Source organism: Typopeltis vanoorti, chromosome 13 (assembly GCF_054136105.1).
Source record: "Typopeltis vanoorti isolate ZY-2024b chromosome 13, IOZ_Tvanoo_1.0, whole genome shotgun sequence".
In the NCBI taxonomy this organism is placed as follows: domain Eukaryota; kingdom Metazoa; phylum Arthropoda; class Arachnida; order Uropygi; family Thelyphonidae; genus Typopeltis; species Typopeltis vanoorti.
In genome coordinates this window covers 103,751,433-103,770,413 of record NC_143561.1, presented here as the reverse complement: position 1 = coordinate 103,770,413, position 18,981 = coordinate 103,751,433, and the positions used below count along the sequence as shown (strand labels likewise).

At 35.7% G+C, this 18,981-nt stretch overlaps 1 protein-coding gene across 2 annotated transcripts in view; it reads right to left on the bottom strand.

The window, feature by feature from the left end:
- Fur2 (furin-like protease 2) overlaps positions 1-18,981 on the bottom strand; it is a 471,861-nt gene that overhangs the window by 9,671 nt on the left and 443,209 nt on the right. For both annotated transcript variants that reach the window (XM_090402961.1, XM_090402962.1), the window contains 2 exons: positions 10,083-10,186; positions 1,326-1,506 (listed from right to left, as the gene is read on the bottom strand). In XM_090402961.1, the coding sequence (XP_090259087.1) occupies positions 1,326-1,506; positions 10,083-10,186 (285 nt within the window). The remainder of the gene's footprint in view (positions 1-1,325; positions 1,507-10,082; positions 10,187-18,981) is intronic.

Here is an 18,981-nt window from a genome sequence, read left to right as displayed (position 1 = left end):
ACAGTTCGTCGGCATGAAACGTTACAGATCGTAGTGTTCGATCTTAGTTTCGCTTACTGGCTGAAAAACAATAAGGGATTTTTATCCCCTTAACTTATATGGTTTTAATATTTTTTGGATTTTTTAGGGGTTGTAGCCATTGGCTATGAAGATGTTAAGGATATGGTTAAGTTCAGTAGTTAAGGCACTTATCAGAATTGATTAATTTTACCCTTAACTTATATGGTTTTAATATTTTTTGGATTTTTTAGGGGTTGTAGCCATTGGCTATGAAGATGTTAAGGATATGGTTAAGTTCAGTAGTTAAGGCACTTATCAGAATTGATTAATTTTACCCTGTTATAGAGGGTTTTTGTAATCCCATATTGTTGAGAGGGAGGGGGTGACTGCTGATGAATGTATCTACCTGTATGTGTAGGATTTCTGAAAACAGAAAAAGCGATCCATCACGCTGGCATGTAATCACAGTGTCTAGGAAAGGGAGACTGTTGTTTTCCTTTTCCAAGATAAACTGGATCCTGGGGGTGTTGATTGTTTAAGTGTGTTGAGAAATTGCAGAGTGCATCCAGGCCGTGCATCCAAATGGGGAACACATCATTCACTTAGTGTAGTCAAAGATGGCAATGTAACATTGCCGAAATATAGGTAATTGTTAATTAAAGTTTTTATAATTAATAATTTAGTTTACATTGTCATTTCCTAAAAAATTAGAAGTATGTGTATCTATCATGATTAGTCTCTGACTCCATGGAGATCAGATAATAATAATAATAATAATAATGTTTCTTTAATAAAAGTTGATTGTTAACCTGAAAGGCTTTTTTTTTTTTTTTTTCGGATCTTTTAGTTTAGTTTTCTACAAATCACTATTTTGTAGATAGTTAATTTCATAGTTGCCATGTACTGTTTTAATGTGTCATTCCGGGTTTCCTTTCTTTTGTAACAATACTAATACTACAAATTAAACAATTGTCAACAAAAATAAGTAAATAAAAATAATGTTGCTCCCACTCTTCATAATAGGGATGGTTTATTCTTTTTAGTCTAGTCCATGATGTAAAAATTTTTTTTTATAAATTAATTAAAATATTTAAATAAATTTATATTTTAAGAAAATATAAATTTATTCACATAATCAACATACACTGTGCTTTGCTAATAGGCAAATGGAAAAACACAAGCTACTATTATGACTATTAACAATTAGTAACTTGTCTTTGTCTTTTCCACACATACACAAATTCTCAATACTGCTACTGTCATATAAATAAAGAAAGTGTTTTAATACACATCGTTAAGATATATTTTAATTTTCAAATCCTCACCTAAACTAGGGTTACAAGTACAGCACTTTCCTTCTTTGCGTTCTTTTTCTAAAATATCCTTGCAGCACAGAAGGCATCTGTTTTGGTCTCTGTCAAGACGATGAGGTAAATTACATGATAAACAGTGATATTCAGTTGGCCCTGAACAGCCTGCACAACTTGGATGACATTCTTGACAGTGCTATAAGATAAGCCATAAGAAAATAACCATTACTAATCATAGTTCTAATAAATAGTATATAACAATATTTAGCATTCTTGTTAAAAGACTGTATAATGACTTTGGGATATCACTTTGCTATATTTTAAATGCAAAAACACAGTTTCAAACAGTTGCAGTTCCAGCAAGAAATGTTTTGAATTCCATTGAATTCACAATATCGTGTTATTATCATGAACATCATCACTAGATCTTTGAATTTTTAAGTCCATCCAACCTCTATATATTACTGTGCCTATTACAGCTCTCTTAAAATACACTAAAGCTTCAATGCAGTAATGACATACTTTTTCTTTATAGCAATGTATAAAGCATTAACAAAAGGTAACAAGGTTTTTTCTTTCTCCTATATGTATGCAAGAAACTGATTAAGAGCATAATAAGATATCTCATTTGTGCCAAAGGAGTCTGCCTAGAATCTCCTCCTCCATTTTTGTGGCAGTGAAGTGCTCCAACAAAATTTCCAAGTTATCTGATTCAGAAGTTCATTGAGAAGTTATAGAATATGGCTTTACAATGGACATATCCAGTAAAATTTGTTGTGCAATTTAAACTGCAGAAGCGCTGAGATAATAGACAACTGTGGAGAGAATTTAAGGAGAAAGATGACCTGCAGGCCCACGAACAGTATAAAGCACAGGCCAGAAGGGTAACGAGTGTGGTTAAGACCCCATCTTGACTAACTGTGCCCAGATCTGGGCACCACGGTTTCTTCTTGATGGGGAGGAGGTGGAGAGGATCCAGAGGCGAGTGACCAAGATGATAGCAGGTCTATGGAATGAACCTTATGAGAACAGGTTAAATATTTGTGGGTTGCTAGACGGAAAAGGGGTGATATGATTGAGACATTCAAATTACTGAAGAGTTTCTATAAGATTAATTCAGAGGATATTTTTCAGAACAGGACTGGTGGTGGGAGGACTAGGAGCCATCCATGGAAACTGGGCAAGAGTGTGGTTAGCAAGGGTGTTAGAACTAGGTTTTTTACTTGGAGAGTGGTGAATGAGTGGAATAAGCTGCCAGAGTCTGTTGTGGGTGCCATGACTGTGAATGAGTTCAAGGCAAAGTATGATAGATACTGTGTGGATGTTGAATAGTTGTTCTTGACATGATGTTTAGGGCCTCTCTCGATGAGTCTAAGGACTCCTTGGAGTTGCCCATAATAATAATAAGCAACAGTACAGTATGAAGACTGCAGCATATCAAATAAAGAATACTCTCACTGCAGATACCAATTAACATACCCTTCCCATCAGTAGTATAAAGAATCTTGATAATGTCACCTTACAATGTAAGAAAGTATATTTTCTTTGTGGTATACCTTTGCAAGTTTGTAATAATGCTTCTTGTTTCTAGGTAAGTGGTGAGACCTGACATATGCACAGGACTGGGTGGAAAGGAATATGATACCCTATAGAAGTCAGCAAGATTTTGTAAAAGGTAGGTCTTGCCTTTGTAATTTTTTATGTTGCTCCCACCCAGAATTTTTTTTTTTTTTGTAAACCTATAGTACATTTGCACCAGGAAGGATTTTTTTTTTTCTATTTACGTAGTCCAGAAATCTTGCTCTATATCAAACATGGAACTTTTTCCAGCCACTTCTAGGCCTCCATTTATCTCTTTTTATAATAAATTATAAAAAAGATAAATGGATGCTAGTGTACTGTGATGGCATTTGAGAGGATACCACAGAATGCTAGTGCATATGAAGTTGGTAATTTGGTAGAGAAGGTGGCTAATGGACAGATATAAATGAGTAGGGATATATATGGGCAAACTGAATCTAGGAGAAGGCAGGTCACTAGTTGTGTACCACAGGATTCAGTACTTGATCTACTACCATTTCATTTGTATGTGATAAAGGAGATAATTTCAGAGGAAACATTCAGTTGTTTATTGATGATGTCCACCCAGGAAAAGCAATAATTAATGACGATGATAGAGATCTACAAGATGACTTAAATAGACTTGTAATACTGGGCAGAAAGTAACAGCTGCCAGTTTAATGTGCAAAGTCTAAGGTCACGCACTCTGGGATGAAGAGATCATCAGTTGTATACTACATTAATGGAATGAGCTGCAGGAAATTTATAAGGCCAGGGATCAGGATGTGATTGTGGACAGGGAGTTGAGGTTTAGAGGACATATGAGGTGTGGCTATTAAATAACGAGACTGGTTGCAAAAATGTGGTTTATTATTACAATTGTATAACTTAATTGTTATGCCCTTCAACATACTCCCTTCCTCTATCTATACACTGCTGCAGATGAATTTTCCATTGTTGGAAGCAGTGCTGCAAGTCATCAGGTGTTATCTGCTTCAGTAGTGACTGAAAATGGGTGTCCTTCAAATGCAGATTTCAAATTTGGAAAAAGGTAAAAGTCACATGAATCTAAGTCTGGCAAGTAAGGTGGATGGTCCAAAACTGGGATCTTCTTATCAGCAAGAGTGAGGAAGAAGAGACTTGATCTTGGAAGAACAATGCTTGGATTCTCCATCAGGACAATGCTCCAGCCCACTGTCTGTAATCCCAGTGTTGGACCATCCACCTTACTTGCCAGACTTAGCTGCATGCCACTTTTACCTTTTTCCAAAGTTGAAATCCGCATTGAAGGGCTCCCATTTTCAGTCAGTGGGTAAGGTAAAGGAGAAAAACGAGAGCGCTACTGAAGCAGATAACACCTGATGACGTGCAGCACTGCTTCTAACAATATAAAATTCGTATGCAGCAGTGTATAGATAGAGGAAGGGAGTATTTTGACGGGGATAACAATAAAGTTGTACAATTGTAATAATAAACCACATTTTTGCAATTCATCTTGTTATTTAATAGCCACACCTCGTATTACAAAAGTGGCCAAACAGTCCATCAGATTGCTTGGTTGTAGAAAAACACAATGGCAAGTATGGATAGGACAGTATTATCCCCCCCTCCCCCATAAAGCTTTAATAAGTCATATCTGGTTGCCAGGATTCCATGGAAATGAGGTGGTGGAGAGGATCTAGAGGATGACCAAAATTGTGGTAGGTTTGTGGAATGCTTCCTATAAGAAAATGGTCTCTTTATCGCTTATTGACTACAAAGATTAATTGATGATAAATGATAAAGAGAGGAGATTACAGAAACCTAAGTTATTAAAGGGATTTTATAGGACCGAGACTGAAGACTTTTTCAATATATGGCAGAGAGAACAAAAGGTGACCCTTGAAAATTGCATAGCAATGTAACAAGAATAGATTTTTAGCTTGAAGGTGGTGAATGTGTGGCAAAAGTTTCCAGAGATGATGGCAAGTGCTTCACATAATGAGGTCAAAGCGATCGATAAGTATTGTATGAATAATGGTTAGTATGGCCCTCCCATGATGAATCTGAGTGTCTGATCTTCAAAACTTCCATCCTTAGAAATTTCAAACCTTAAGTCAACTGACCCCCTGAAATATTAGCTATCGCTCTTTATGACTAAAACGCTAAAAAGTTATATTCTGGTTTAATCCTTAACCAAGCAAAGTTTGTGTGTGAAGTATCTTCATGACTAGGTTACTTGTACATAGCAGTTAGTGATTTCAAGTTAATTGCCTTCGTATCCCATAATGCAAATCACACATCCTCTTACGTGTGTATGTTATGCATTATGGGAAGGAACACTACCCAGACTGCTTTCAACCTTTATTGAGGTATTGTTAAACTGTATGAGTACTGCTCCAAAAAACTGAGTGACCATACTATACTCTTTTCTCATGACCTGAATCACAATAGGACAGAAAACTCAGCAGTAGCTCCACTCAGTGTTAGGCAAAAACTAGCCATTGTCCCAGGAAGCAAGCAAGCCCAAAGCAAACATTATGAGTCATCAGTGGGATCCAGACCCAGAAGAGATATCAAGGTTACAGATAACACTTCTCGCAAGATGGACTTGACCTTGATAGAAAAAGAAATGTATATTAAGTTTGTTTAGTGAGCACTTGGTTTGCCCATTGTGGACTGATTAGCAATGTATTTCATACTTACCTGCACAGTACGGTTTTGGGGCTTTTGTGTCTTGAACACATTTTTGCCATAGTCCACTGCCTAGTGAATTAATGGGTTAGAGTGAGTAGCTGCATTCGCAAAAATGTTTGCATGCAGCTAGTTCACATAAGAAGGTTGTGTGATATCTGATAAATTGACTTCTCAGCAGAGGCGTAGCTAGGGAGGGGCAGAGGGAGCAGTCCGTTCTGGGTGGCACTTCGAACCCTTTTGAACTTTTGCAGTTAATTCTAAAATACAGTCTTGAGAACTCATTTCCAAATATTGTAATACTACTGCGAATTTTCCTCACAATTGCTCTAAGTGTTGCTAGTTTATGAGAAGAGTTTTTCTAAATAAAATTGATTAAGAATTACCTATATTACTATGAAATAGACTTCGCTAATGTCATTGACAATTTTGTTAACAGAAAAACAAGAAAAATAACATTTTAGAATGTTGAAATTAAAGTTTTACTTCAAAAATAAACATAATGTTTTAATTTATTTCCCTATATGTCATTTTGACTTGTAGTATTTTTGGTGTGTATTGAGAGGGGCAGCAAACTCAGGGACCACCCCAGGTGGCAAAAGCTCTAGCTACACCACTGCTTTTCAGTGAAGCTGTACGTTCCTCATAATTGTAATACTACTGCGAATTTTCCTCACAATTGCTCTAAGTGTTGCTAGTTTGTGAGAAGAGTTTTTCTAAATAAAATTGATTAAGAAACCATGGTGCATTGAATGCCATGAAGATGCACTTTTTTTTGTATTTTCTTGATGTTCAGATCCTCTGCATGTCCCCAGCTGGGCAATCCATGTCAGTATAAGTCTGATCATTGTTTTGTATAGGAGCAGCTTGTTTTCCATGCCTAGCCAACTGCATCAGTTCAGTAACAAGTTGTATTATTGCTGTTGGCTTTTGAGCAGGCATAATCTACATGGGAAGAATGTTTCACATAACAAAAAGGGATAGAACAAGGAATACTAGAATTATAGAGATGACTGGAGTAGAAGATATTGTGAAGTGGAGAGCATATGTATACTTGTATATGGAAGTCAATAATAAAATTAAATTAACTCTCACTCGTCATTACCCAGTTATGCAATATGAATTAATATATTAATCATTAATATATCAATTCATAAATTAATCAGCAATTAATTTAATGTATAGTGCACTCTCTCTCTCTCATTTACTGTTAGCTGACTATGAAATATTCAGGTTTATTCTGATTTTCTATGCTAAAGCAAAAATTATTATTATTAATGCATGGATGCTGCCCATGAAAGATTCATTGCTGGAGACATACCTCTCTTTGAAAGCCTTCAAAAGACCAACAAAGCACTTGCAACAGACTGGAGATGAATTTCGCTCATTTCACTACTCTCTAAGCAAAAAGTCTAGTCCTAACACCCTTGCTAACTACACTCTTACTTGATTTCCAGAGAAAACTTCCTTGTTCTGCCCCCCCCCCACACAAATCAAAGGGAGGAAAATTTTTCTCTAAATTTATCCTACTATAAAACTCTTTTAGTAACTTCAATGTTTCTATCATATCCCATTTTTTCTGCCTATCAACCGAATTTTGGATCTTGCAAATATTATCACTGGGACATTCCACAAATTGTACTGATGATGGCTATACAACATAGCTGAAAATTCTACAAATAAAAAGAATTAAATTAACAGTACAATTTGTGGAATGTCCCAGTGATCAATTTAAACATCACAATCATATAAGGTAAGTTAACTGATCTCATACAAAGGTATCAGGCTTTTTTGTTCCCAGAAACTTGGGTTTTTCATCCTGCATACAGACAAATCGGCCTTCAGGACACGCAATTTACAGACAAAAAAAAATACTAGTGGTGGTGGGCAGTAGATGGCGTTGGTGTAGATGAAGGTGATGGATGGAAATGGTGGAGACAGAGCTTTATAGTAGGTGCCCTCCCTCGATGAGTTTTTGGACTCCATGGAGATGTCACGAAATAATAATATCACTTGTTTATCTTCTATCTACTACTACTTCTACCCACCAAACTTTGTAATTGGATGCTTTCAATCTGTAATTATATAACATTCCACAGTCCAATATTTATTTTTGTCAACCATCTGCACACCTTCTACAAAGGCCTTCCATTTCCTTCAAGTCATAGATAGTGACTATATCTGAGCACAACAGTCCAAACTTTATCATCTGTACAGTATATTGAATTTCAAATGTCTATCCATCATCACTCCAAGATCCCCATGCCTTCTCCAGTCTAGTTCCACATAACTAAAAAGAGTCATCTACTGTGGAAGACTCCATCATCCCACGGTCCCAAAATTATAATAAAATTGTAATTGTATTGTCACTGGATGCCTGACATTCACAATAAAATTTTGGAAAGAGTCCTGTAAAAGGAATAAAGATGATAAAAGTGATTTAAAAACTTAAGATAAATTTGGATGTCTTGAGTAATTACTATGAAAGACTGTTAAATGAAACATGCAATGACAGAATAGTGGTAGAAAATATGCCAGGAGTGTAGTCAGGGGTATATATCAATACTTGAAATGTGGAAAGGTAGCTGGAGTAGATGATATACATTTTACATGGAGGTATAAAAGTATTACAGCTGTTGCAAGAAATAATCCCAGAAGTCAGTCAGAAGGTTGAATTCCAGATGATTGGGGTAGAGCTCTCATAGTACCCATCTATAAAATGGGAAATAAAACAGAATATCAGAATTACAAAGGAATTTCCCTGATAAGTGTTCTAGCAAATATTTATCCAGAGATATTTAAGATGAGGCTAAGAAACTTTGTGGAAGAGAAACTCGGTGAAGAACAAGCTAGGATCAGGCCAAGCAGAGGTTTGTCAAGGTCTGAATTTCATTTTATGATAAATAGTTGAGAAATCCCAGGTATATAACAAGGATTTCTACTTAAGTTTCGTAGATCTGGAAGAAGCATAACGGCGTCAAGAAAAAGCTGTTCAGAACATGACATATATGGGGTAAATGCAGCATTATACAAAGCAATACAGTCTATATTTAAATTGTAAGTCAGCAGTTAGAATTGAAGGAAGTACAGAAAGGTTATTTGAAGAAATATCAGGTGTGACACAAGGATGCACTATCTCCATTCATATTCATCCATATGGATAACATTGTCAAGAAAAGCAGCATTATCTGATAACAGAATCAGAGATATCAAACTTAGTTCTTTGTTTATGCAGATAAAATAAGCAGCCAAGTTTCGATTTATTTACAAGTGAATCTAGGAAAAGAAGGAATCCATTATTTTCTTTTGATCCCTATAAAAATGTTATTCCTAAAATTTGTTTAAAAAAAAAAAAGCTGAGGGAATTCAACTTCTCTCTTTACAGGTGAATCCAGGAAAGGAGTACTTGCTTTCTTGGATTAACCTGTAAAAGAGGGAAACCACATTCCCTTGAGGATACATTCTCTGGAACTCCATGCATCACTCACAAAAATTTGGAATTTTCAACTTTTGCCAACAGGGTCATGTATCTATTCTTCTGACGACACACTTAGACCTAGACTTATAACAATTATATGGGGTAAATGGAACAAAAACAACTTGATACTTAATAGTTACTTTCCATCCAAACTACATCACATCTCAATAATTACTTTCCTACTAATAAGCTCACTATTAGATATCAAGAGAATTTCCACTTGTATAAAAAAGCATTTCTGAATGCATCTCAAGTTTTTAAAAAAAAATTTGACTTCCAGACAACTTTCAAGCCAGTAAACAAGATTTCTTCTTTGCCTTCCATGAAAGAAACTCTCTCTCTCTCGACTCACTCAGGAGGCAATTCTTACACAAACAATTGTTTGTGTTTGATATCTCTAATATACACACACATAAATATATATCATATATTTATGTGTGTGTTGAAAAATTTGAAATTTTCAACTTTTGCCAACAGGTGATGCATGGAGTTCCAGAGAATGTATCCTCAAGTGAATGTGGCTTCCCTCTTTTACCGATAGAGATATATTTTATACATACATGCACACTTACATTTTTAATTGCACTTTTAGATTCCCTTTGCACAAATAATCTATTAATTACATATGTACCTCACACATATTTTAATGCAATGTCATAGTTTAATTTTCAGTTTATTTATAATTTAGTAAATATTCTTTTTAAGAATTCTCTTCACATGCACTTTTATATCCTTGTAACATGCCTTACACTCCACTGTCCATTGGCTAAGTTTAGCCAATGGGCAGTGGATAGTTGCATTAATGACTGTTTACAGTAAGTTGCTTGCAAGTTCCTAATAGTATAATGTGAATGGATGAAAAGCAATAGAAATAAAGCAATCTGTAACATCTCTTATCATTCTATTCTAGCTTCATATAGTTGTCCATTCTTTTTTGTGTTTACCCTGATGTGATAAGATACTCATTATGAAATATAAGTGTTTTATATTAAATGCTTTATTTTTCTTTACGTAATTACATATAGTGAATTCCTCATATCTATGAATTATGTTATGCCTACCATGCTATGAACATCAAAGTACTCATTTTCAGAACAAGGAAAACAAGTGTTATTCCTTAATGTTGCATTTGTATGACAAGATTTACAAGATGATGGTCCAGAATCTGAAAAATAAAATATATTTAATTACAGGAAATATGTTTTTCATGGCATTAGGTAAATTCAAAATTCAGTTGATATTTAATAATTTAAAGCAAAAATATTTAAAATGTTATAAACATGACTTGTTAGAAAATTCTGGAACTGAAAGTTCTAATAAGAAAAAAAATTAATTACTACTTCAAGGAAGTCCAAAAATCCATCAAATAATCATATCTCCATTCAAAGCAGTTCTATATAATTTAAAACAGCAAACTGCAGCCCACAGGCTAGTTCTATTTGCAGGAGAAAGGTTAAAACTTCTGACTATTTAAAACAAATATACAAGCATGAAATTATAAAATGATTAATTTTCTATTTTGTAAAGAAATGTTCTCAGAAAGAATGATGATGATGATGTGTCCCTCTATGACACCGTTGTGCACAGCTGAGCAATACACCACTCGGAGAGAAGTTGACAGACACTCCCATGAGCAAGGTGCATTGTGGCATGTAATGAGTCATGTGCTTGCAGCAGGTATAAATTGGAAGAATATGATGCTTCCAAGTCAGTGCAACTATGTCTGGGTGAAATGGCTGTGAGAAGGGAATTGACAGAGTTTGAAAGAGGCATTATGATAGGATGCCATGTTGCAGGCCTATCTGTTTGGCAAATTGTTGACAAATTGGGTCATCTGAGGTCAACAATCAGTGATGCCATACTTAGATGGAAGTGTACGTAGTCAACTGCAAGTGCTACCCACAGTGGATGACCATGGTCACACTCCCTGAACATGACCATGGGGGAGGGAGGGTGCTACAAAGAATAATATGTAAAAACTGCCTTTCATCTGCTGACATAGAGTTCTGCGCATTGATTGGAACAAGAATCTGCACAAAAACATTTGGAACCGAGGCTCACAACATGGATTTCCATTTTAGGACCACAATATGCAAGCCCCACATTACCTGAACCAACATGCAGCATTGTCTTCAGTGGTGCAAAGAGAGTGTACAGTGGGACATGGAAGCTTGGAAGTTGTGTTATGGAGCAATGAATATGTTCCTGTTTTTCCTGGTTTGGCCTCAAACCTCTGTTTATAGTATCACAAACACTGAATTCTGAGAAGTATCTTATCATTCTGGAGAATGCAGTGCTTCCTACTTTGTGGTGTTTCTATGGAATTGACCACTGTCTCTTTCAGCAAGACAACGCACCTTGTTACAAGGCTACAATTATAAATGAGTAGTTTGTGGACATGAACATCACCACACTTTAAAGGACAAGACATCACAAATTGATTTACAGTATATAAGAGTATTTCATTACCCAGATCTTTATTAAAGTCTAATCAGTATTATCTAGATATTAGGTGATAAATCAGATTTAATTCAATGGTACAGAAGAAGACTTATTTCTATACACGTTGCAAAACAGTTATTCTGAATTAATGATAGTGATGTCAAGTTTTTATTTTTTTGCTAGGATGAAAAGTAAATTATACTTGGCAAGAAATTGTAATTTTTTTCTCATCCTTATTTTACCGAAGCAAGCAAAGATAGTTTACATGTTGACTTTTATATATGAAACATCTACTAAACAGGCTAACTGTTTATGGAGAGCACTGACTTTGCATCAGATTGTAACCTGATGTGAAGCGACTGCTGAGGCCTCAATAAAAGTTGAAACTGGTCTGGGTAATGATTTCACTATAATGCATTTAGTCCATTTGTTGTAGGCTTGCTATATTATAGTACCAAGGGTAGGCCAAACATTATATAAATCCAGAAACCCTGCTCTAGAGACTGAACATGGAACTTTTTCAAGCCAAGTAAGCAGAGCGATGACAAATTTATATATATACCTAAGAAAGTTCAGTCATTCATGTCAACAGTGAGATTTTAACTTTGTCTATTGACTGAAGATAGTGGGAGTATCAGCTCAATCAACCAAGTACTCTTGTTTAATCATTTTTAAAAGTATTTTCTCACATGCCATAACAATAAATGAAAATACAACAATAATTGTTAAGGGTCTGAAGATATCCAGACAAAAAATTGCAAGTATTCTTAAGCAATCCATAAAGAAATCCTCATCTATTTTTATGTTAGCATGAGCAAGCACCTGCATTGAATATACCAGGATTCAACAATGCCTACTGCACATAGCAAAGATGGTTACGACAAAAGTCCAGCAACAACAGAGAATTTTGGGTATACTACTACAGACAGACCATTAACCACTAACCAAACAGATCACCACATGAAGTGTCACAGCTGAATAGAAATCATGGAAGCTAGCTGTTGTTGGATCCTGAATGGAGGATTTTCTAAGTTGTTCATTCAGAATCTAACATGAAAATTTTAACTAATTTGAGATAATACCTGCACACCAGCAGAAAGTAATAAAGACCTTGTTTGTTGTATATGAGAATGTGCATTAATATGTGTAATGTATTAGAAATATTTGTAGTCAAAACGGAAAACTAAACTAGAGAATTATGTCAAATTAGTGATTATATGTAAAGGAAATATTGGCTTAAATCTGTGTCCTATTAAGCTATCTAAAATAACGTAAATCGCCAGACAGTAATAAGTAATAGTGCAAAGGTCGCGTCTGAAATGCATGTGTCGGTCGTAATGCCCCCCCTATTATACACACATATATACAAGCTCTATTTTCTCATTGACAGAAAATTGACATCTATTTCTATCTGACATGGTAAATTTTCAAATGATTAAATAATTAAAATAGAAAATTGATAAAAAAATTGATCGTGTAAGATGGGCATAAGATGAATTAAAATGCAATATTTAAATTTTAAATGATTGTCTAATCGCAAAATCACGAAAATAATTAATTTTTAAATATATATTATTAATTTCTTCTATAAAGAGCCACTGACTCCTAGACTGCCCCCAAATGCTTCTGATCCCACTATAGCTCCCTCCCCCCTGAAGGCTTCAGCGCCCACTAGGGGGGGGGGCTACCGCCCACTTTGGGAACCTATGGCTTAAACCAAAGCATAGAATAGCACTAGAAAGTAATTAATTCAGCCAAAACGGAAAAGCAGGAAACTTGTGTCTTGTCCAAATGGCAGTCATGGTAGCCAAAAGTGTGTAATAAAATCTCTTCATTTCTTGTATCAAAGAGAACAAATCCTCTTTGATTCTAAGTATATGCAACGCAAATACAGAAGTTGCAGCCATGCCAAAGTCATAGGCCACAGATTCTGTCCATCACTGCTCTACCACTGTCAAACTCAAATGGTTCCATTGCTCATCCACAGAAAAAGCCAACATCCTGGCTTCTTCTAATTCCTACATGGTTGACTCCTGGCAAATTCCCCCACTAACCATTCCAAACACTCACTACACAATTCCTTCCTTGACCTTTTGCCAGAAAGAAATAAGAATTTTATCTAAATTAAATACAAAAGAAGTCTCCTGGCCCTGATGGCATTTCTCCAATGGTCCTAGTGATGTGTGCGTGTGCTCCAGCATTAACCCATTCTGTGTTATCTTTTTATGCTTTCATATTCTATTGGTATCTATCCCACAACATGGAAATTAGCTCACATATAACCTATTACCAAGAAGGGCAACAAATCTTTCACATCAATTACCATCAAAGTACTGCACAACTTTTCTAACCTCAGTTCTCTCCCTAAAGTAAAGGAGAGAACCATCAACATTCAACTCCTATGCAAACTTGAAAGTAACCAACTAATAAATGTTGAAAGTTTTCCACTTGGTTATATAATAAATTAAAGATACCAAAAAAATATTTTCTTCGTTTCATCCTTTATCCAAGTGTAAGCAAACAAAGTTCACACATGAAGTCACCTCACAACTGGGCTTATTGTTTATAGAGGCCAATGACTTCATATCAATTACCTTAGTATCAGGGGTGTAGTCGGGCCAGGGCAACGCCCTGGTACTTTTTTTTTTTTTTATAAAACTATCAAAATTTTTAAATTCATTATAATAAATTATAAGAATTATAATAATGAGACATATAATGCATTTTCAGCTTTCGGTCAAAAAATAGCAACTTGCTGCTCTTGTCATTTTCGTTTCAGAAAACAAGGCAATCTCTCTGCCATATGGCCATCGCAATAATAATAATAATAATGCCACACTTCGTGCTCTGGATTTTTGTTTCAAAGGTAGAGCCCTGGCACTATTTCTTTTAGGACTACACCCCTGCTTAGTATCCCATAATGCAATGCACATATCCTTATGGACACATATAATGCTATGCATATGGGAAGGGCCACTACTCAGACTGGTTTGGCTATTTGTATATGGAAATAACTTCTGCATTACTTGAACTTTGGTATCACTTCTAGGTCTGGCTGCCACTGATGAGACCTCAATTCATTCCTGTTGATCAATTCATACCATTGAAATGATGAACAGAATTGATGAATTACTGATGACAGTTCTGATAAAACAGGGATGAAGAAATATATTAGTGAGAGAGATCATTAAATCAATGGTTAAAGAATATTAATAAAATGCTCAGAGGAATTTGTGACTGTAGAAGTACTTGTTGGAGATACAAGAGCTAGAAAGTGAAAGCCTATGTGAAAGTGAGTCAAGTGTATTAAGTGAGTGAGAGAGAAGTCGTCAAATCAACCCAACTGCTCTTTAAAAAATAAATTTAAAAAATGCCTTATAAACTCAAAGAGCTATACAAGCTCATCAACAGCTGGCTTTTAAAAGCATTCGTGCAACAGCAGGATTCAAACCCATACCCTATTAGTTTGTGAGCAAATATGCTATCCACCTGGCCAACCTGACAGCACTTCTGGGAGAGATTTACCAGTTTGTCTTTTCTATACAAAATTTTTAGGAATCTCAAATGGGTTCAATCCCAGATGTAAGAACAATATTCAATAGTCAGAGGAATTTGTGATTTGTATATTAGAAGATATCTGGAGGTAAATTAATGCCCCCAAACAGCTTCTAATAATTAATAAATGTTTGTGGCAAGAGAGACTTGAGGTTAGAGAAATTCCAAGAAGGTTAAATGTTATCCTGAATAGTAATTTGGGTGTTGTCAAAAATAAAACTGGAAAAAAAAAAAAGTTATTTTCTTTGGAAAGATCAAACAGCTGTGTTTTTCTAATTTTCAAGGTTATGCAGATCCTGCTGATGAATGTTTTGGAGATTCGAATTTAGGTTAGTATAGGTTAAGGTTTTCAAGATTGTAATGATTTCTGCATTGCAAGTTTCTCAAATGAAAAGGAGAGTAATATGCAGACATCAGTAAAAAGGTATATTGTATTGGCTGGCAGTTAGGCAGTTAACTGAAACAGAGCATTGATATACAATGATCTATTTCAAGCTCTTTTGCCCATCCTCAGGATGAAGAGGATGGGCAAAAGAACAGTCATGTTAATTTCCAGCATTAGCTTGAAAGATGAGTAACTTCTATCGTCACATGAAGTGTGCCTCCAGTTCAGAAATCTAGCAATCCAACTGCAGAAATGTAATGGCAGATCCAAATAATGAGAGCTAGACCTTTGTGTCAGACTTAGTCAAAAGCTTTGGAGATAATTATTATTTTATTATTATCTCATGACCACATGGAGTCAGACTCATCCAAGAGGTCCTTTCATCATACACACACACAGCTCATCATACTACACCTTAAACACACTCAAATTCTCGGCAGACACCACACTTTCAGGTAAGGCATTCCAATCATTCACAACTCTGCATGCAAAAAACCTGCTTCTCACTCTTCTGCTCACACCATCCTTGTATAGCTTTGAGAGATGTCCTCTGGTTCTCCACTGATCTCCCACCATTTGCTGTAAAACCTCTCCAACATTGATCATATAACAACCCCCTTACTAACTTGTAGGTCTCTATCATGTCATCCCTCTTCCTCCTATCCACTAGACTTTGCAAATAGCATCTTCTCAACCATTCCTCATATTCAACATTCCAGAGATCAGAAACTACCTTAGTAAGTAGTCTCTGGACCCATTCCAACATCTCTTCATCCTTTTGAAAACCAGGTGACCAAATCTGTGCACAGAAGTCCATGTGTGGCAACAATGGTATTATCAAAATTCCAATACAACGGAACAAGAATCTCCTTACTTCTACAAGTTAGTGTCCTCCGCATCATTCCCAGAATTCTTTGTGAGGTCCTCACAAGTTTGGCAATGTGTCCCCCAAATTTCAGATCCTTATCCACTATCACCCCAAGATCACTTATTTTCTCCACCTCCAACAACATATCCACACCAAGCATAAATTCTACATCTCATATTTGTTTCCCAAATTTTAAAACCTTACATTTTGCAACATTGAACTCACATCTCCAGTTCCATGCCCATTCACTCAATTTATTCAAGTCTTGTAAGGCAGGCCACAACATCTTCTCTACTCTTCATAGTTCATTCCAACTTTACATCATCTGCAAACAACTGAATATCCCCCATCCAAATCTTTGCCAATATTATTAACATACAGGTTAAACAGCAATGGCCCTAAAACAGACCCCTGAGGCACACCTCTAGTGACTTTCCTCTTCCTTTATATTGCTCCTCTATAAACAATTTGCTCACACCTAATCAGATAGCCAGTCTCTGATTCAATACATTGATCTAATATACAACCCCATCTGCTGTAGTTTGACAATCAACTTATCATGTGGTAATCTATGAAAAGCTATTGCAATATCTAAGTATACTACTGTATATCCATCTGTTGTATGATCAAGTCCCATAGCTCTGTCCAAGGAAGCCATCATCTTATTGTAATAAGAAAGTAGATTACTAAAACATGACCTCCTTTTAGCAAATCCATGCTGTCCATTAAAGATAATACCATTGTCAATCCACTTCTGGATCCTAGTTCTCATCAGCTTCTCCAACAACTTAACCACAACACCTGACACACACAGATAGGTCTATAATTTGATGCCTGAGTTCTATCACCTCCCATATGAAGCAGCACAATCTTGCCCTCCTTCCACTCCTTTGGAACTTGACCCAGTGCAAGACATTAAAAAAAAAAATTAAGGCAGATATCAATTCCCTGCCACATTCCTTCAGAATACGTGGTGATGTATGATCAAGTCCCACAGCTTTGTTAATATCAAGTTTGCTCAATTCCCCACACACCTCTTGCTCACTTAAAGTCAGTCTCTCCTCCCCATCTCTCCATGATGTCACATTCACAAGAATGAAAGACCTTTATGAACTGCTCATTAAGTATCTCCACTATATCTTCCACAGTAGTTGTCCTTATACCATTTTCTCCAATGAATGTCATCTTTCCATAATCATTTTTTTTTTTTTGCTGGTCACATATTGAAGAACTCCCTAGGATTCTTTTTGGCTTCATTAGCTAACCACTGCTCATACTTCACTTTTGCTACCCTTGCCAACCAAGTCACCCTCCTTGCCTGGTTTTTGTAATACTCATAGGATTGGTTATTACCACTTTTCTTATGCTGCCCCCCCCCCCCCATAATGCCTTTTTTCTCTATATCGCATGCTTAATCTTTTAATTCATCCATTTCACACCTACCTTATTTAACCTTCTTGGAATACATTTAGACATTGCTTCTACTAGATAGTTCTTGAATATCCCCCAAGCTTGATCTCTTTTCCAGCTAACTCCTATTTATTTATTTATCGTATGGCAGTCTACATATAGTTAGAAAAGTGCATGTACATAAATCAGTACAAATATGTAAAAGATAAATGAAAAATATAAATAACAAACAATTAAAGTAAAACATAGGCAGTTACACTTTCAGCAGACAAAGCACTTGTTGAGATCAAGTTCTCTGATCCAGTCTATAACAGGCAGCGTCGCCTCCAGGAAATTGCTTCTTTAACCCGTATATGTGCAAAGACTGCACTCAGTGGAAATATGATGGATTGATTGGTTCAGGTGTCAACAACTAACTCCTCATTCCATGCTACACCTGCAAGCTGTCTCCTGAGCTCTTCATAATCACTTCATGATAAGGGCAACCACTTGAGATCTAACAAATATTTCCATGATATCTGTCCAGAAATGGGTGATATAAATAAGCAAATCCTCTTAGTTCAACAATACAATGCTGTACATGACCAAAAGGTCTTCTGGTTCCGATGGGATTCCTTCAATTGTTCTTAAGGTTTGTTCACTACATTTGACTCTCCACCCTATTAACATTTTATGGTTAGTTTCTGCAGATATCTATCCTGCAGTTCTGTTTAATCATGGTAAAATCACATGATTTGGGAAAATTAGAGGAACTGAAAACATTTCTTAGTGAAGAAATAGAAAGACAACAAAGACCAATAGTAAAAGGACAGGAACTTCTATTTAAGATGATATCTGATTTAACAATATCCAAGAATCTTACAGATAATCAATCTTTCTCTTGTGAATCTAATGGTATTGATAGGAATGAAAGATCTCAAAGAAGATATGTTCCAAAATGCTTTAGATGCAGTAAACCTGTTCATTTTGCTAAAGACTGTTATGTTAAGGATAAATCTTGTTTTCAGCTTAAGAAGATAAGTTGAATTAAGAGAATAAAGAAAAATCTGGGAATAATTATTATTCCAATATCATACTGATAAGGAAAGAAACGTCAAACTATTCATTAGACATGGGTAAAGCTAAAGACAGCTCCAACCCTAAAAGAGAGTTTGATGTATCATTAGCTCCTTATGCTAATAGAGGTAATCCTTTGACAGTTCTACAAGGATTTATTGAAGATGTGCCTTGTGAAATCTTACTTGACACTGGGGCACATATTTCACTCATTTCTTATAGTTTGTTTAACAAAATTAAATCT